The sequence below is a fragment of the Myotis myotis genome, unplaced genomic scaffold (genome assembly GCF_014108235.1).
Source record: "Myotis myotis isolate mMyoMyo1 unplaced genomic scaffold, mMyoMyo1.p scaffold_m19_p_1, whole genome shotgun sequence".
Classification (NCBI taxonomy): domain Eukaryota; kingdom Metazoa; phylum Chordata; class Mammalia; order Chiroptera; family Vespertilionidae; genus Myotis; species Myotis myotis.
In genome coordinates, this window is record NW_023416313.1 from 29786383 (window position 1) to 29807292 (window position 20910).

A 20910-nucleotide genomic window follows, 5' to 3' on the forward strand; every position below is an offset into this window, starting at 1 on the left:
CCGGCGGTCTGCGGAATGGTTCTTCCTCCCGGGAAGGCCCACCCCTAGGAGGACAGCCTCAGTGCTGATTGGGGAGACTCTGGGACGCCCACTTCAAGGCTCCTCAAGAAGACTGGCTTGATAGGACATTTTTCTCTTAAATCATGTTAGGAACAGTCCCATGACTGCAAAACGTGTCACCAGGGCCAGGAATTTCAGAGGCCACCTAAGTAACCGTGGGCTCTGCTGGGCTGGTTCATTCCCTGAGCTGACTAAACTCCAGAGATGTGCCCTTGCCTGCAGAGGGTTCCCAGTGGCCCATCGCAGGAAGCCACACCCAGAACTGGTTTCTCCCTGCCTGGGAGAGGCACCTCACCGCTGAAGGAGCTTGTTCAGCCTCCCGGGGCTGGTCGGGGAGAGTTTGCAGGCAGCTCCATGTGTCCGTCTTGGTGAGCCAAACATGTGGATGGTCATTTCGTCTTCTTCACTCTCGCTCCGCATTTGAGAAACCGGAAGATAGAGGCACCAAACAGGAGAATTATGGAGGCTTTTGCTCCGCTTTTAATTTTGTTTCTGGGAGACCAAACAATTGGCAGCCAGTGACCATTAGGTTTCGGCCTGCATTATTGCCACCATTGGTTCTGCCTTCAACCAATGCCCTTCCCCTTTCTCAAAGCACTTAGTTGGTCAGAAGTTTTGAGAAACCAGGCAGGTTGTTGGAATTTAGGAGTAAAAACAACAACAACAAAACCAACTTTTTTTTTTGAAGGTGTGAGTTTTAAGCTAACGGAGTCTGGCAGGTGAGTGGATAAAGCCACATTCTATTTAATGAGGGAGGGAATCAATGTCAGGGAGTAGAAAAAAAAAGACTAAATCAGAACTGAGCTATTTTTCTCAGTTTCTTTTCTAGTTCTAAAACAATAGCATTCAACGTTTAGATTTTATTCCTTTACGCTCCAAAAAATAATTGCCACGGGTTGCATGCCTTGGTAAATGGGTGACTGGTTACACAGGGTTTCAGCAAAACAAGAATGAGCCCGACCGTCAACCGCAGCCCATCTGTACTGCGAGGGGAGGCCGGGGCCGCCGGGGCTTCTGCTGGGAAACGGGCGGCTGGTCCCACACCTGGAGCCCGGGCGGCCAGCTGCAGGCCCCGCCCCCGGCGTCACGGGCGGCGGGCGGCGGGCGATTGGCTGGGGTCCCAGCGGCTCCCGAGCCGGCGGGGGCGGGGCGGGAAAGGGAAGAGGAGGCGGCCGGTCTGCCGGCTGGGCTCCAGCTCCCGCAGCTGAGGTTGGGAGCTGTCTGCGAAGTGATTTTTTTTACTTTATTTTTTTTAATCCCCGAGGCAGATGGCTGGCGTGGAAGCACCGCCCGTCTCCGCTCTCCGGATCTGTGCCTGGCTCCTCTCTAGCTTCTTGGGGCTCGGGATCGTCGCGCTGTGATGTGTGCCGGGGAGGACTCGGTAAGGGTGAGAGCGAACCCCTTGGCGGCTCCCTGCCTTCCGTTTCATCCCCACCGTCTTCCCTTCTCTCTTTCTTCTCTGTCTCTCTCTTCCCTTCCTGCTCTCCCTCTCCCCTCCGTGACTGTGTTCTGGTTTGATGAACTGCCTCAAAACTAGACGTTAGGGCTGTCGAACTGTTTTTTGTTTTTTTGTGTGTTTTTTTTATGTGTGTGTATTTTTAAAAAGAAAAAACACACCCTTTTCAGTCCCTTGATTTCGAAAGAGGAATTATTTTATCTTTTCTGAATGCTGGGTTTTGTGGAAAGGCAAATTATGCTTGCGCGCCCCCCACTCACTTACACACCTACCTTTGTCATCTCATTTTGAAATGGAGGCGTTTAAGGCAATGTTGGCTCAGTCTCAGAGGTAATGAAGAGGATGGGGCGTTGGAAAAACCCCGGGTCGATTCCTTAAGGGGGAAAACGGTGTTTGTTTTGGAGCTTGCCCAGAAGTAGTTTTCAAGGGAGAGCTGCAGAAAAAAGTTGGTGCTCTTCCCAGCCAGCACTAACTTTGCAGAACTTAATAGTTGTTTGGGGCATCCTTCGTTTGACATTATAAAACACATAGACACACTCGACTGTGCGCAGCAGTGAGACAGCTGGCTGGTTAGTGACACACTCCAGTGTGGAGGGTTAACCTCCCTGTGCCTTTAGGAAGGATGCATTCAAACTAGTCTTACTCATAAGGGCATGTTAACACAGGCATTTAGAAAGTTATCTAAATAAGAGCTAAGTTTCTTCTTGCTTCTTTTCACCTAGTTCTTTGCAAGGAGAAAAAACAACCCTATAGTCTGAGAGCAAGCCTTTGACTAAAATCAACCTTGAAAGATGGACCCACAAGGATTGGCTCCTTATCCACCAACATGTATTATATTCTGTATCAGAAAAGTAACTCCAGAGTAGATAATTATTTTTAAGTTGGGCTAGGTCACATTTCTGTGAAGATAAACATCATTTAAAAAAATCTTTGCCCTAGCCAGTTTGGCTGAGTGGATAGAGTGTTGGCCTGCAGACTGAAGGGTCCCAAGTTCGATTCTTGTCAAGGGCACATGCCCGGGTTGTGGGCTTGGTCCCCAGTGCGGGGCTTGCAGGAGGCAGCCGATTCGATGATTCTCTCACATCATTGATGTTTCCATCTCTCTCTCCCTCTCTTTTCTTTTCTGAAATCAATAAAAATATATTTTAAAAATCTTTGTTGGCTTAATATATATATATATGTGTATATATATATATATATGTGTGTATATATATATATATATATATACGCATACACATATATATATATATATATTACATATAAATTTTTTATTTCAGAGAGGAAGGGAGAGGGAGAGAGAGAGAAACATCAGTGATGTGAGAGAATCATTGATCAGCTGCCTCCTGCATGCCCCCCACTGGGGATTGAGCCAACAACCCGTCATGTAACCTGTCAGGGAATCCACCTGTGACCTCCTGGTTCAAGGATTGATGCTTACCCACTGAGCCCCTCTGGCCGGCCCTTTGTTGGCTTTTTAAGAGCAAACGTGTAACACATAATCATTGCAACAGATTAAACTCACTCACTGCTCCAGTGTGAACTCCCACAACAATCTACTGTGAAAAGTAATGTCTTATATTTCTGGACTCTTTCCTGTTCTCATTACAAATACATATTGCATACCTGCATGAGGATAATTTGTTTTTATCAAAATGAGATTATACTGTGTGAAAGAATTCCAATCTAAAGTGAGCTAGAGGATATAGAGTGGACTCAGGCATGTGCCCCCAGAAAAACAAAACTAAAGGACTGATAGATGATTTTCTATAAATGCCTGGTTTACAGGAAACTGATCGTGTGGCATTTTCTTAAATATTCGGGTGCTAATCAGGTAGCCTTATATCAACCTTGACAGTTCTCATAAACCATAGGCTTATAAACCTGTTTCCAGAAATGTGAACAAGACCAACCCAGGCCGAGCTGGTCTCACCAAATTGGCCTAAATTGAGCTTTATTTGTGTGACTGGATTGGTTTTGTCTGCTTGAGGGATTTTCGAAGCTGGTCTCTGTTTGATTTCATTTTAACAGACTCTAAACTCTCGCACTTCCTGTTCCCTGCCCATAAAGCAGCCTACCCCAAACCCTCTGTGCATTTGCCTGTAGCTTGCCACAGTATGTGTGTTCCAAATTGTAATTTTTCCGCTATTCCTCATTGAACTCACCTCTCTTTCTTTTTTCTTTCTTTTTTTTGACAATTTTGAGCTGGCTTCTTTATTTGGGTCAGCACTGTAGTGGTTTCCCCCATTACTTGAAAGTAGAGCATTCCTATGAAAACTTATCATAAACCAAAATGGTATAAAGCGAAGAAGCAGTTGACATTAATTTATATGGGAAAAATTTGAGTGTTCCCAGATTTAAAAAAATAAATAAATAAATAACCTACCAACTCATACCAAATACTCTTAATTATGTTCCGTTTTACACTCAACGTAACACCCTTATGAGCATTCAGGCTTTTCCGATACCTTAGGACACATATTGCTAATAGATGTGCAGAATAAACCGAGATACAGCACAGGTGTTCACAGACACAGTTCACAGCTCTGGCAGCTTGATGCTGAGATGCCGAATGTAGTTGCCTGGGAGGGGGTTTGGCCCGGGCCACTCTCGCTGCGGGGCATGCTGCTGCCTCTATAATGATTGCTGCCAACACATGCTGAACACTATTTTCACTTTTTGCCTTTTTTCGTAAAAATGAAAATCTTTTTCGGATTTCTTTTGGTTAGCGAAAGCAGGTACTAATGTGGGTCTTTTGTAAAAATGAGTTGTGGGATGCAAATTTTAAAAAGCCCAGGATACCTGCATGTAATGGAAAGCAACAACATTCAAAAGTTTTAGGGAGTTTAAAAAAAATAATATTGCAACTGCTACTTTAACATTTGTTAAGTTGTATGAAAAGGATGGGGAATCTAGGCAGTCTAAAACAGGATGGACGTCAAGAATGTTTGACCTTTGCACAGCAAGAACTGAATACCTTTGAATGCAATTACTTAGTAACTAAATAGAAATTGAATAGGATATCACTTATTTTGATGCCAGTAAAATGAAGGAAACGCTCAGAATTTGATGACAATTTATTATAGAACAGAGATGACTCCTTGTTAGACAAATGTACTTTTAAGAATCAATTTTAAAAATTAAGAGGTAAAAAGTGAGCACATATTCAAGTCTTCATTAGATGTCTTATTGTCTGATCTAGTTGGAAGTATTTTTTTTTTAATGAAGGAAAATCAAAGCGCTACAAGCAAGATCACTTAGGGATTCTTAAAACTCAAAGCATTGGTGAAGATAAATTTAATAGCTTGTCAATGCTTGAAACAAGGAGACTTGATTTATCAAGTCTTGGAACAATTATGTGTGTGGTGGATGCTGTCATCATTACTGGTCAATAGTTACAGCAGCTAAGCAGCTTTCCTTACACTTAGAAGAGGCTTGTTGTGCTCATACTCTCTTGAAAACACTGTTCCCTTCCTGTTATCTTCAATGAGTGTATTTAATTTCAGAAATTGTCTTAATCATAGAAACAACACTTGTCACAAAACCAGTATCGCTATTGGAGTAAGAAGTGGTCCTAGTTTCATAAGAATTGTACCCTTAATGGAATCTTCTTTTATGATGCTCAATGAAGAGTGTATTCATTCCGTTATTTGAGGTAGTAATATGGAACGCTGTACTAAAACTCATAATCCTTGGTATAGGAATATATCCTAAGGAAGCCATCTGAATTCCATATGAAGATTTATATATATGTTTATTACAGTGTTATCTGTGATATGGAAAAATATTTAAAATAAAATTAATTCCACAACAGCAAGCTTTTAAAGTAATTTAAAGCACTACTAGTATATTTCTATATTGATAAAATTTAGTTTCCAAAATATTTTTTAAATTTTTGTGATTTAGAAAGATTTTTGCAATGTATTGACTGAAAAAAGTAAGATTTAATACTATATAATCCTGAATGTATAGAATATAATTTTGAAATATAAATACATATAAAATAGCATTTGCTCAATAAATATTTATTAAGCTCGTACTACATATCAGGCATTGTCCTACATTAATAAATGTTGAACAACACTGTTGCACTTCCCATTTGCATATAAGTTCCTGTTTCTATCAATGGACAGATATATCATGTACAAAAAATTTGGATTTCTAGGTAGTAAAGTTATAGGTTTTTATTTTTCAATCTTTTTCTGATATGTCCAAATCTTCTATAGCAACTATTATTTTTATAATCACAAAAATGCCATTTTGAAAAATATCACCAGGAATACTATAACTAAAATTAAAAGACCAACTCTTAGCTCTGTATTTTATACACCAGTATGCCTTTTACAAAAGATATTGAAAGCAGTGAGAGATTGATCAACACCCCTATGAAAAATGATCCCTAGTGAAAAACAGACTTAAATGGGCATTTCACAAAGGAAAAACAATTTTGACTTTTCTAAGGTTTCGGGAAGAGAGATGTTCATTTCCCAATAATTGGAAAATATTCAGCATAAAAATATGTTACCCTATTTTCACACCTCACATTAACAAACATGGAAAGCAATTCAAAATGTGTGAGGTTGTTGGGAAGACTAATAACATGGAAAAAATGTTCATGATATGAGGAATGAAAACACAAAATGATGTTACAAAATGATGTCCTATCTTTGAGAAATATACCCATGGTTGCCCAGCTGGTATGGCTCAGTTGGTTGAGTGTCGACTTATGAACCAACCAGGAAGGCATGGTCCCATTCCCCATCAGGGCGCATGCCTGGGTTGCAGGCTTGATCTCCAGTAGGTGGCGTTCAGGAGGCAGCTGTTTGATGTTTCTCTCTCATTGATCTTTCTTTCCCTCTCCCTTCCTCTCTCTGAAATCAATAAAAACATAATGTTAATAGTACTTATTAACATTGGTGGTGGGATTATATATGATTTCTATTTTCTCATGATACTAATCTGTAGTTTCTAAAATGTCTACAATAAATGTATTTTAGTTTTGTCCTAGAATGAAGAGAACATAGATGATATTACCTTTCCCCTCTTTCACAAAGCCTCCACCACCTCTTGTATGTAATTTCATGTCAGGTGTCATTGTTTCTGAATTATATTTGCTGGTGAGAACATTTGATTTATAAGGGAAACCACCAGATACAACTTATTCTAGTCACATTCACTCTTCTGACTCCAGCTGTTTTCTAGAATAATAAGCAGTGTGGGTCTGATTCAAGCTTTATTCCGTTCCATTTCCTGTCGATCACATCTGCTAGGGTCTCATGCTGATAGGTCTTCATGAAATATTCCTTAATTTATTTCTCTAAAATCTGCTTTGTTCCATTTAAGGCCTTTCTGAATGAGGAAGATGAGCACAATTACATTTCTGTTAGCAAAACGAACTTACAAAATTTCAACCGAGGGTAGGTAATAACAAAATGTCTTCAGGAAAGACAATACCATTGACTTCACCTGCTGCCATTTCAAATACTTCTGTGTTATCACTGAGCTGACATCAAAAGCCACTTACTTGAGACACAAAACTTTAAAAATAGTCTGAGAAGATACAGTTTAATACTTAAAAGATTTGTGTTGACTGGTTTTAGTACATACTTCCTGGCAACAGATTCCCTTTTAAGACATAATAAAACTAAACATTTTTGTTAGTGTTTCATCAGAAAAAAGAAGAGAACATTTTCTCCATCCTTTCAGCTTGGGTATATTTTTAGATGAAGATAAGGAAAGAAATACGAATCCTCATGACATTCAGTGGAGAGTTTGTTTTGCCTAGGGAACCAAGTTTTCTTATCAGAGGTCCTGAGTATCTTTGTAGAGGTGTGGAATGCTAGAGAGTCCCACAGTGGTCATTGAAGTTGTAATTAATTAATTCTATGTGAAGTTAGAGTCCCAGCATAAAAATATTTTCATGCCGAAACCTGTTTGGCTCAGTGCGTCAGCCTGCGGACTGAAGGGTCCTGGGTTCGATTCCGGTCAAGGGCATGTACCTGGGTTGCGGGCACATCCCCAGTGGGAGATGTACAGGAGGCAGCTGATCGATGTTTCTCTCTCATCGATGTTTCTAGCTCTCTATCTCTCTCCCTTCCTCTCTGTAAAAAATCAATAAAATATATTTAAAAAAAATATTTTCATAATGCATCTGTACACAACTTGGTCTATTTTCTTTTAATATACTTTGGATTTAATCAAGTTAGATTAAGTCTCTCATTAATTGCTGGTAATTTTATTTGCCACCTTTGTTTATGCTACCAGGCCCACATGATGTTGAACATGGTCATTTCAGAATACTGTAGATTGGTCATGTTCTGAAGATATTAGGAATCAGCAGAAAGAATCTTGAAATAGGTTCTTATCTAGGAATTGAGAACCTTCTGACCAATAAGTGTTTTTTTTCCCCGCCCACTAACTTGAACTATCTAATGTAAAGAGCAATGAAGGTGTTATTTAAAAAGTATAACAGACTTGTTTTTGAGATTACTTTGATATCTAGAAATGTATATGCCCTATGTAAGTATATGTTTTACTGCAACAATTATCTCAACTTTTTTTTGCTGTTCTGAAAGCTAAGCTGAAATTTTAGCTGAATTTTGCCATAAACATGTCAAAGCCTATCTCATGAGGATTAACCTCTGAAGAATTTCAGGTAATGAGGGAATCTCATGAAGTTCATGCCTGATCCCTCTATAGGACTGTAGACTCCTTGGAGACAAGAACCATGGAGTTTACATAGGATGCTTCATCATTTTGGTTGTAGTGCCTGGAAAAGTGCATGGCTGACACATTGGCCTTTTGGTACCTATTTATTAAACAGGCATGAGGAAAAGAGATCTCTGAACAGTGGAAATAGGTTTGACTAAATATGTCTTGTTAAGTTTCTATATTCTGCTCCCTGAAGACCGTTAGGTCATTAATTCCATTTATTTCTGTTTATTAATTACTAGAGGCCTGGTGCATGAAATTTGTGCATGGAAGGGGAGGGGATGGGCTCTCAGCCCAGCCTGCACCCTCTCAGAATCCAGGACTCCTTGGGGGATGTCCCACTGCCGGTCAGTCAGACATCCTTCTCACAATCCGGGACCACTGGCTCTTAACCGCTCACCTGCCTGCCTGCCTGGTCACCCCTAACCACTCGCCTGCCTTCCTGATCGCCCGTAACCCCTCTGCCTGCCTGATCCTCCCTAACTGCTTGCCTGCTTGCCTGATCTCCCCTAACCACCTCTGCCTCGGCCCCCGTCACCACAGCTTCATCCCAAAGGACATCCAGAATGATGTCCAGAAGGTCGTTTGGCTGCCTGGTCTAATTAGCATATTATGCTTTTATTATTATAGAGTCTAAGGTAGATGGAAGTATGAGTTAAGTCTTAAGAAAGGCAGATATTTTGGCAGCCACGGGACAAACAAACCTGTAAAATTAGACACGAGCATTAAAAACAAGGAGGTCTTCAACTGCTGAAGACCATGAAGGCACCGCTATATAGAGCACTTTGCAATGACTGGTGCTCAATGCATTGGTGCTGAAATCTCAGAGAAGGAAATGCATTTAGAATGCTGTATAAAGTATAGGAAAATTGAGAACACATTTATAATGCTTTCCATCCTGGATGAAAGGAATTAATGAAGCTGTCTGGAAAAAAAATAGGTTACTCAGAAGAACTTCCTTCCTATGAGTTTTGAAATTAACATACCTTGGCTATTTTTAAAAACAGATTTGTCTTGTTCTAGTTCCCTTTTTATGTCTTCTTATTACAGTCTTGCAAGTGGCCATTTTAGGCTGACATGCTGTAGATTTTAATATGAACTGTAATAACTTTAGCATGCATAATAAAAGCTGTAATGAATTAACAGGAAATAACTAAGCATATATTACTTCTACAGCCAGTGTTTTTAAGATTATTACAGATATTCTGCATGTAAGAGAGGTATTATGTTATTCATTAATCATATGTTCATTCCACAAACACATATTGAAAGTCTATGCCTGATACTGTTTTAGGCCTACGCCGTATCAATGAACAAAAGAGATATAAATTCCTCCTCTGATGGAAGCAGAAGAAAACAGAGCTAAAATACAAAAATAATTATACCTTATTAGAAAGGGACATGAGTTCTATGAGAAATGAAACTGGAGGAAAATAGGGACTGCTGAGACAAGGCTGTGCAGAGTGGAGTGAAGGAGGAGAGGGGTATTGAGAGAACATGGGGAGGCAGATAGGGAGGCACTGGCAGCTATAATTATAACTAAGATGAGAGCCTTTAGAGATTTGGAATTGCGGAAAAATCAGGATCTAACTTAGGTTTTTAACAGGACTAGGTGATAATATTAGAAGAGAGTGATGGTGGGAATGATGCCAAGTGGTGAGATTCTGGATATATTTTAAAGGCAGGGCCAACAGAATTTGCTGACTGACTGTATGGATTTTGAGGGAAGACAGGACCCTCTGATGACTCAAAGGCTTTAGGGCTAAAGATCTAGAAGAATGAAGCTGCCATCAGCTGACAGAGGTCATCTGGGGGAGGGGACAGCAGGTTTTGGGGAGAGTGCCAGGAGCTCAGTGTTCCACATGTTTCCATTTGGAGATAGGCTAGGCCAGTGGTTCTCAACCTTCCTAATGCCACGACCCTTTAATACAGTTCCTCATGTTGTGGTGACCCCCAACCATAAAATTATTTTCGTTGCTACTTCATAACTGTAATTTTGCTACTGTTATGAATAGTAATGTAAATATCTGATATACAGGATGTATTTTCATTGTTACAAATTGAACATAATTAAAGCATAGTGATTAATCACAAAAACAATATGTAATTATATATGTGTTTTCCGATGGTCTTAGGCGACCCCTGTGAAAGGGTCGTTCGACCCCCAAAGGTTGAGAACCTGGGCTAGGCTGTCTAGTTGGCAGCCTAGTTGGATGAGTCTAGTTGGATGAGTCTAGTTGGATGAGTCTGGACTTTGGGGAAGAGTTCTGAGCTGGAGAATAGTCACTTAAGGAAACCTGTAGAAGTTCTCTTTAGATGGTCTTAGTTTTCTCAGTAAAACAGAAACAAGATCATCAGCAGGAAGGAAGCTGGGAGGAAGATACGCAGTTAGAGGAGAAGGTATGAAACAGTTGCCTGTTAAAATGGGAAAGTAAAGAGACTAGAAGTCCTATATGATTGCAGTTGGCATGTGCGGCCAACTTGTAGCTCATGGCCGGTAATTTAAAGTGACACTAACCAGGCACATTATGTGTTTCCCTATAGGCACTTTCAACCCATAGGTATTGGAATGGAGTATATAGGGATTTGATAGAACTGATTTGAATATAGCTAGGGTAAGGGCTTTGCCAAGAAAGAAGTGAGAGAGGACCTAAGGGGTGGAGAGAATACAAGGAAGTGACCACAGTGTTGACGATACATTTCTAAATGTGTGAGCGGGGAAATGAGGCTGTGCAAGGAGGAGGGGCAGCGAGAGATAGTGGGCCAGTCGCTTACAGGTCCCCGTGAGACCCGATGATATTGAAGTCGGGCTGAAATGGATCATTTATTTACATGTACATTTTATTATTATATATTGGATCATATTTCAAATACACGTAAAGAGCTTTCTAATGAATGCATCTAATGAGTGTTTGAAAATTAAATATTTGAATTTGTTAATTTATTTTTTCAAATGAAGTATGCTTGCAGTATTTTTTCCCCCTGAATGACTTAAGTTCAGATATTTTATACTAGTCCTATTCTTCCTCCTAACCCTCACATTCCTTGGGAGGCTGCCAGAAGCTATGTGCCTTCTACCAACTTATTGCTCAAGTTTCTCCCCTATATCAGAGCCTTCTATAGGCTGCGGAGGCTCTCACTCCAGCGGAGGTATTTGGATCAGGCTTCGGTAACCATTGACCAAGCTGTGTCACTTGGGTGAGTTTCCCAATCACTCTGAGTCTCAATGTTTTCAACCTCAAATGGGGATAAAAACATGTACATTGTGGTCAGATTAAAGTTATGTATATTTATCCCCAGCACGGGACTTTGCATGTCTTTTTAAAATTTATTTATTTTCATATTATTTTTTATTGATTAAGGTATTACAAATGTGTCTTTATGCCCCCATTGTCCCCTCATCCCCCCAGTCTTGCCCTCACCCTCACTCCTTGTTGTCTGTGTCCATCGCTTATGCTTATATGCATGCATACTGCATGTCTTTTTAAATGGTAGATACTGTTATGATCTCAGGTTTATTGAATTAATAATATTGTATTACCGTTGAATAACTGAATCTCAAAAACAGCTATTCTATCATTTCAATAACGTAGATTTTAGGAGTATTCAGGATTACCAATGTCAGAACATATAATATATGTTTATAATTTTCAGCTTTAAGAATAGACTATGACATATTGGCAGATTACCGTGAGTATGGGTGAGGTTTTGTGGGTTTTTTTTTAGTTTCCAGTAACACGGAGAGACAACATACCACTGTGACATTTTCCCTGCCTTTTTGCTAGCTTAAATCAGTTTTGAGCCTAAGCATTAGCAAAAGGTAACTCAATTGGAGGTATGATCCCTATAAGAAAAAGCTGAGATATGTTGGAAAAAAGAGGTAATAAAGCTTTCAGTGTCTGAATGGACACATAAATACTTAATTCTCACACAAGAAAATTGAAAAATCTCTTTCATTTAATGTATTTTGGCAACATTAAGAAGAGGTAAACTGTTCCCAGTAGAAAGCAATGCGTCTAGATGCCACAGTCATATGTATGCCTCTGTCTTCTTTAAAAATAAGCACGCTCTGTTTGAAAGCTCTGAGCTGACTCTTCGTCAGCAGTGAGATAAAACACATTGCGGTGGAGGGTGTCTTCCCCCGGCCCGAGTGAGAGGCTGCTTCTGTGACGCAGAACTGTGTCTTTAGGTTCTGCGTCCCCAGCATCAACCATAGCGTTCGGTGCTCAGGTCTAGTTTGCTGAGTGAATTGGGACTGAGTGAGCTTGGTTTGGGCACTCTTTTCTACAGATGCATAAGGGCTATGTGCTTGATTAGAGTTGGCCTTTTCCCATGAGCGTCCTGTGACTGTTTATCTTCTTTTCCAAAGATTGTGTGGGGTGAAGGAAAACACTTCTTTTCCTTTTATAGGTTGCACAAAAATAATCACTAAGGGAGCCGTGCCAGCATGTCACCTTGGCACCTGATGCAATAAGAAACCAGCAAAGATTTCAGGTGATCTTACTGCCACCTTACTGCTTATTACCTGTCAGATAAGGAATCAGCTTCTCATAGAGAGAGCTGGAGAAGTAGGTCTGGTGTGACCCAGATTGGAACAAGCTTCGGTTTTATCTGTGTTTCAGAGATGTATAGGCCAAGAAAGCTTTCACATCCCAAGTCTACTGTGAAAAAGTTTCTTATCTTATAACATCTCTCTCTCTCTCTTTTTATTGACCCTGATAGGTAAATTCTTTTTCTTCCCAGGTTTGGGGTATATAGGAACTTTGATATTTTTGTTAGAGTTTTCTCATCTTGTTTGAGAAAAAGGTTACAAGTCTGTCAAGGCCAGGACCCAATGTTCTCCATTGCCAAACTTTTGGAAATATTGGCTGAAACTGATTTGTAATTGTATTAAATCTGCAGAGTCCATCCTGAAGGCCTCATCAGCCATTGCTGGGTATTTTTGTGTATAAACTAGACTTTCACTGTATTAGTTAATTCTAGCCTTAGATGAGAGGGTCTGCTTGTATCAGCTGTCACGTCATCGGTACCTGGCCTCGGTCTAGACACTCAAAGAAGAAAGACTGCCCAATAATATGAGTGACATCTAACTAAATCTTCAGTCTTAACTTCAACTTTACATATTGAAAGAAGTTTACATAGCCGGGTTCTCAAAGCATGTTCCAAGGACCAACTTGAGCACTAACCTGGAAACTTGTTAGAAATGCAGATTCTTTTTTTTTTTTTTTAAGATATTTAAAAATTGATCTTTAGAGAGAGGGGAAGGGAGAGGGAAACAGAAAGAGAAACATCAATATGAGAGCAAAACATCCATCTGGCTGCCTCCTACATGCCCTCAGTTGGGGGGTTGAGCCCGCAACCTGAGCATGTGCCCTGACTGGGAATTGAACCTGGCAACCCCAGGTGCACAGGTTGACAACCAACAACCCAGCCACATCGGGAAGGAAAGAAATCCAGCTTCTTGAGCCCCACCCAGATCTGCTGAGTCAGCAGCATGGGGGGGGGGGGGGGTGCTTCAGCACATTCGGATGCATACGGGAATTTGACAGCCACAAACAGAGCATCTTGAAACGACTACACGCAAGAATGCTTTTCTCTTTTAGACAAGTGAGCTCATATATGTACAGTTCAGGTTGTGTGTTGGCTGATGATGACCTCATCAATGTTTAAATACTAACTGGGCTTAAGGGAATTCATTATCCCGTATTTACCTTTGATGGTCTGTCCTGCTACAAAATTTCCATTAAGCATTCATTGAGGGAAACAGGGTTTTGAGCTCTGTCTGCTTTCAAGTACATTTGTACACAAGAAGGAACATCATATCTGTTATTTAGGTGCACTCTGTTATAGATTATAGCTTTTAATATCTTCTAGAAAAATATAGGTGTTCTAAATGACTATAATAAAAATGTAGGTTATGAATTAGAAATAATCTAATTTAAATGATCATATTTGATTATTTGAAATTTTATGTATAAATGGAATTGTGTAGTTGGAAAGGCATGACTTTGGAGTCAAATATTGCATGCCTTGAGTTATACTCTTTGACCTTTTATTTCTTCCTCTGAAACTAGGAAGTAAAACTTCATACCATGTTGTGAAGATTAAATTAAATGGCATGTGAAATGTATTTTATAAGCAGTAATTATTATGAAAGTGTTATATGTACTTATTTTCTAGCAACATTTGGCTTGTATTTCTTTATTTCTAATTTTAATTGATCTTATGTCTTAAAATTGATAGCCTATAGATTTTAGAACTTTAATTACAGGTTTTGTTCAGCTTCTGTGAATCAGTGGGATATTGGATCATGTAGCATCATGCACACATAATGCACAGGGCAGCATTAGACTGTTTCATAGCTATTAATTAAAACTTCTTCCTTTAAAACTTGAAAATTAAATTTTAAAAATTATAATTCAATACATTTCATTGTAACAAAAAAAGAAAAGTTAACAAGTTCCTCCTATTCCTTTTTTTTTCTTTTTTGCGATACCTAATAGATTGTAGCAATTCACACTCCCATTGCCAGAGTTATATTTAATTTGCTAAATTTTATTGAGGTTTTCCATCAATATTCATAAGTGAAAGTGATTTATAATTTTCGTGTGCCAATTATAAAGACATTTACACATGCATATTTTTAGAACATAATTGATATTTCTGTGATGGTGATTAATGATTACTTGCAATGAAACTTTTTCCCCCTACTATATAATTGCCTTACTGTGAAATAGTATTGCAAGTTGGATGTATATAGCATTTGGTTTGTATTAATCTCATATTCAGTCCCTCTCTACCAGTTTAAACCTGTATGTTAAGAATATATTTTTAAACCTAGTTGGTTGTTTGTAATTGGTGGTTCTTTTCTTAAAAAATATTTTTTTATTATTGATTTCAGATAGGAAGGGAGAGGGAGAGAGATAGAAACATCAATGATGAGAGAGAATCATTGATTGGCTGCCTCCTCCATGCCTCACACTGGGGATGGAGCCCACAACCTGGTCATGTGCCCTGCCGGGAATCGAACAGTGACCTGGTTGATAGGTTGGACCTCAACCACTGAGCCACACCAGCCGGGCTGTGTTAAGAATCTTGATCTTGGTCATATGAATTAACTTTTACATTCTAGACAAAATGCTAATGTCAGTTAATTAAAGCAAGGGGTCCAGAGACAGGTGTCCTTTGTCACTGCGTTTCTGGGTAATATTGAACATCAGGTTGTCATGCTCAGCCCAGGAACATGCAGGCTTTCTCATAGAGTTAATCGTTAATGGTATTTTCCATCACTAACCAGCAGGAATTTTGCTGTAATTCAAATTTCCACACAGTAGTAATTGCTCTTAAACTAAAATGAAGTTAAGAATGAAGATCTTAATAAAAACCTAGGTAAACTATATTTTATTTTTTAATGAAATGCTAAATCTCCCTGCCTGTAAGGAGAGCAGCTCACTGGGGAGTAGAGTATCAAGACCTAAGCATTCTTTCTGGTTCAATGTTATGATAATTGAACTTGCTTCGTGTGTGTGTGTGTGTGTGTGTGTGTGTGTGTGTGTGTTTTAAATTTGTTGTTAATTCTCAAGGTAGGGTTCCAATCAGTGGCATAATATTAGGTCAAGTAAAGCATGGAACCATTTGTTTATTATCAGAAACCATGACAAATCAGCTCCTTGTGGAGTGGGCTAAATCTTAGAATTATGAATGATATTCTTGAAAAATCTTAAAAATGTTCCTTAGAGCTTTTGTCTACTGGGTGGCTCTGCTTACCCATGGGAACAGTTGATAGAGGGTTTTGCTATCTTTAGCTAATTGGTTGCCTGGCAGACTCTGCAATTAAAGAGGTAGTATGGGAAAAGGAAACAAAAACACCTCGTTTCCTCTTTCATGTCTCAGCGTGGCTTTCCTTCCATTAGAAGCAGGAGTAAGTTTCAGAAAACACAAGTACAGTAGTCCCCCCTTATCTTCTGGAGATATGTTCCAAGACTCCCAGCAGATGCCAGAAGCCAAAGATAGTACTGAATCCTAAATAGACATGTCATTGATCATCTAACTTTGGCCAAGCATGAGACTCTCCGGAGTCTGGGAAGGAATTAGAGAAGGTCCCTGACCTTGAAGAATGAAGCTACCTGAAGCACACTGTAGCAAGTGCCTGTGATGGAGCCATGCCCAGGTTTTAATGGGAGCAGAGCCGGGAGTACCTTACTGTAGCTCCTGTGTGGATCCTCAATCTCTCCCACTCCAAGGTCAAGCTAAAACAGTCTAGAACCGTGGTCGGCAAACTGCGGCTCACGAGCCATGTGCGGCTCTTTGGCCCCTTGAGTATGGCTCTTCCTAAGCCTTAGGAGTAACCTTCTTAAGGTAATAACAATGTACCTACCTATATAGTTTAAGTTTAAAAAATTTGGCTCTCAAAAGAAATTTCAGTCTTTGTACTGTTGATATTTGGCTCTGTGGACTAATGAGTTTGCCGACCACTGGAAAATGAATAGGGGCTGTTGTGAGTGGTGATGTGATTGACCAGCCCTCTGGAAAAAGAGGGCAGCATTTCCAAAGGTGCAGGTTATAGGCTGTGCTTTACAACCTCCCAGATATGTCGTCTGGGTACTAATTAAACCCCACATTCACGCTCCTGAATCAGAATCTCCAGGGGAGGGGCCTAGGAGACTGTAATTAGCAGAGGGCCCAGGACTAGAGGAATATAGTTTGTTCATGAACGTAATTGGAATGAAATATGAAGAAGATGGTGGAGGATGAGATCAGATGGTATGAAGGTTATCTATATACTAGAGGCCCAGTGCATGAGATTTGTGCACTGGTGGGGGGTGTGGCCTGTGGGATCGGCCCTCTGTGTGAGTGCTGCTCATTCCGGTCAGCCGAGCGGCTGTGGACCCGCCCTCTGAGTGGCTGCTCTGTGGCGCGGCATCTTCCGTGGAGCTGGAGCACTTGCCTCTCCAGAGGACCTGGTCAGGGCTGGGACCAGGGACAATAGCACTGAGAGGTGGTGGAGTAGGCCTCAGTCCCATGGCAGCAACAAACCTGCCTCCCAGCCTCCAGGGTCAGCTCTGCGAGTCTGGCAGCAGCAGCACTATGTAGCCTGTGGGTGTCCGGAGGAGGTGGTAGGGAGTGAGGAGGAGGATCCTGGGGCAAGGAAGTGACGATCACAGCCTGGGTTCCTGCCTGTTGGCCCAGGGTTCGCAGCGGGAGCAGCTGGTCATCATGGTCACCCAAGCGGTGCTCCCACTGTGGTAGCGCACTGACCACCAGGGGGCAGCTCCTACGTTTAGCGTCTGCCCCTGGTGGTCAGTGCACATCATAGTGACTGGTCGACTGGTCATTCTGCCGTTCAATCGCTGGGCTTTTATTATATAGGATATAAAAGCGTAAGTGACCATTCGACCGTCCGACTGGTAGCTATGACATGCAATGACCACCAGGGGGCAGACGCTCAAAGCAGGAGCTACCAAGCTGTGGTGACTTGGCAGCTGCAGTTCTCGGGTGACGCACCTGGAACCAGAGAGGAGAAAGCCCATTTCTGGGATGCGTCACCGGAGAACCACCCTCTTGTAATCTGGACCCTTCGGGGGATGTCGGAGAGCTGGTTTCAGCCCAATCCCCACAGGCCAGGCTGAGGGACCCCACTGGTGCACAAATCCATGCACTGGGCCTCTAGTTTTATTATATTTATTAGAGGCCCAGCGCATGAAATTGTGCACAGGTAGGATCCTTAGGCCTAGCCTGCGATCAGGCCCATCTTCTGCCCACTCGCCAGTCCTCAGTCCTGCCCTGTCATCCCCACCAGCCAGCCGGTTCCCCTCCCCCTCCCTGGATCCTGCCCTGCTGCCACCGCCAGCCTCCTGGTTCCCCTCGCCAGCCCTTGTCCTGCTCCGCTGCCACTGCCAACTAGCCAGTTCCCCTTGCCAGCCTCGGGTCCTGCCCCCACCAGCCAGCCGGTTCCCCTCGCCAGCCCCCCACCTCATAGTGACTGGTCGAGCGGTCATTCCAGTTGTTACACTTATGGTCACTGGCCTTTTATTATATAGGACTAGAGCCCAGTGCATGAAATTTGTGCATGGGTAGGGACCGTAGGCCTGGCCGGCGATCAGGGTTGATCGTGGCCTTCTGGCTGCTGGCCGGGGCCTTCCTTCCGGCTGCCAGCTGCCATCCAGGGCCTTCCTTTCGTTCTGCGCTGCCCCCTCGTGGTCTGCACACATCATAGCGAGCGGTCAAACTCCTGGTTGGTTGAACTCCTGAGGAGACAATTTGCATAGTAGCCTTTTATTGCATAGGGTTAGTCATGCCTGTCTTTTATGATTTGTTTTCTATTTGTATCCTACTTAAAACTGGTTACTTCTCAGGTATCAACAGTGACACTGAACTGAGCATTTACTTAGACCTGGGCAACTTCATTTAATTTGAAATCAATCTGTTGAAAGTTTGGACCTCAGACCAATTTACTGGGTTTCAAACCTTGACTTATTTATGACCTGAGAAATAGCCAAAGAGGAGAGCAGGAATTAGAGCATTGTCATCTGTAGTGTGCCCAAGACTCTTAATGTTATGTTATTTTATTCATTAGCAAGCTGAGGCCCAGAGGTTAATTACATAGGTCAGAGATCTAATGAGTGATGCAACTGCCATTTGAGCCTTGGTCTATAGAGCAGGGGGAATTTGATTCTTCAGAATGGTGAGCAGAGTACTCATCCACTCAATTAAAATAGGTGAAATAGAAAATACAGGCTTAGGGGCAGGGGCTACAGTGAAAAAGCTTCTGACGTTTGTTACTATGTGAAAATTTGTGTCCAACATCCTGTCGTTGTTTTTAAGAAAATCTAATTATCAATATTTTATGTGAATTTATCTCCACTTTTAAATGTCCTGTATTAAAAAAATATATTAAGAACAATGTGTTTGCCAACATCATGGTACAAAATACATCATTAGGTAGAGTTTTACTAGTTTGTAGCCTTGAGATTAAATAATCTCTAAAGTCTGAGCTTTTAAATATCATGATTCTTGATGAGGTATGACTTACTCTGATTTGCTTTCCTTTCATATCATGAAGAAATTTTCCTGAATACCTGTGTGAAATGTTGTTAATAATAGAACCTTCTCTAAGTACTAATATACTTTTTACTTTGCTGGGGCATGTGGGGAAAGAGTAAAAGGCTATAGGCTCCTACTCTGGGAGATACGGTAAGTAAAGTGTTGTCTTCCCTGAGCCTTCTAGTCCAACTGCTGTCTTTTAGTGCCTTTTATCCATTGTGGAGCCACATGTAATAGTGTCTTTCGAGAGTGTGAATAGCAGCATATTAGTGAATCTTGAAACCAATTCAGTGCATCTTGACCGATATTAAAATGAGAGAGAGACAGAGAGAGAGAGGCTGAAAGAGTTACTGTAGAATAGAAAATGCATGCATTGCAAGTAATAAGGGTAAAAAAATGTTTTCTAGGCTTTTTTTTCAGCTATATATGTATGTATGTCTATGTCTATGTTCCAGGTTCACCATAGAATATCATAGAATGTATTTCCCACTGGCTGGCAGTTACCAAATTTTGAAAGCACTGAGCTGGAGTGCTAAGTAGATCCTTGGTCATTCCTGCTTAATGTAAGATGGTTTAAATTCTAAGCTGGAACCTTGAAAGGATGTTTTCCACATGCTAGTTACCTGCACTCCTAGTCTTTTTTTCTTCTATTCCTTGAAAGCACTAGCACCTTTTCTCTCTTGTGTAGATCAGTCCCTTGATCCGATCATCGCTTATTAGGAAAAGAGTAGCAGTGATGAAGGGAGGGAGAGTCGTTACAGGACGACAAGCCACCTGGCTTTGGAGAGTAGGACAGAGACTCGATGGCTGAGGGCGGATGCTGAGGAGGGCAGTGAGCCAGGGGGAAGGAGAAGGTAAAATACCAGTAGATAAAGCACCTAATATAAGTGTAAAGACATTGAAAAGGTAGACAGGAAAGCAGACCGAAGGAAACTTGGGCAATAAAATGTCTTCCAGTCATAGATTTGTCTCTTTGGAACGAAGTGAATGGGAAAAAAGAAGGTTCTTGAGTATGTATGTGGAGTGAAAAGTTGATTGTTTTTGTAAACCAGTGAGTATTTTTTTTTCTAGTGTGAGGTTGTTAGTTAAATACACCACGAATTACCAGAAGTTAACATCACCTATGTCTCATATTTTTAAAAATATTTCTAACTTTTCATTCTCAAGAAATTGTATCCTGAAATTTAAAAATCTAGGTAGAATCTAGATTGTTGTATGAGATTGTGAACAATAGAGGAATACACCCTCCTCTGTCTTAATATGAATTTACAAAGTGCTCACTTAATGCTAAATATACAATAGTTCTATGACTTTAAGCAAAAAGATGCATTAACAAAACCACTTTTACCACAGGCTAATTCATATAAACAAGAGTTAAGTTCCTATGGCATTTCATCAACATTATAACAATTGAACTAAATGTTATTGGAGGACCTGCTGTAATTACAAGTAAAAACTTCTCTTTTAAAGTTTCCAGAAATTATATAAATTGTACTGATTTCACCCTTCTAAAACTTTGAGGTTTGTCATAATGGCCACCTACTGTGCATGAGGTGAAATGCATGAAAAGCACTGAGTGCTTATATTAAGTGTTTCACATTCTTATTGGTTCATTGATAAAGCACGAGGTAGTTCTGGAAGAG

At 40.8% G+C, this 20910-nt stretch overlaps 1 protein-coding gene across 10 annotated transcripts in view; it reads left to right on the forward strand.

Moving 5' to 3' along the window:
* Positions 1–246: 246 nt before the first annotated feature.
* ATP10D (ATPase phospholipid transporting 10D (putative)) overlaps positions 247–20910 on the forward strand; it is a 77340-nt gene continuing 56676 nt past the window's right edge. For 4 of the 10 annotated variants that reach the window (XR_004971614.1, XM_036332948.1, XM_036333026.1 and 1 more), the window contains exon 1: positions 8543–8571. Coding sequence is in view for 3 of the 10 variants with exons in the window: in XM_036332948.1 (XP_036188841.1) it covers positions 8558–8571 (14 nt within the window). In the remaining 7 variants the exon portion in view is untranslated. Of the gene's footprint in view, positions 429–456; positions 780–1217; positions 1448–8542; positions 8572–11349; positions 11423–12653; positions 12719–20910 lie in introns of those variants that run through there. The other 6 variants (XM_036332977.1, XM_036332967.1, XM_036332988.1 and 3 more) reach the window with 6 other exon arrangements.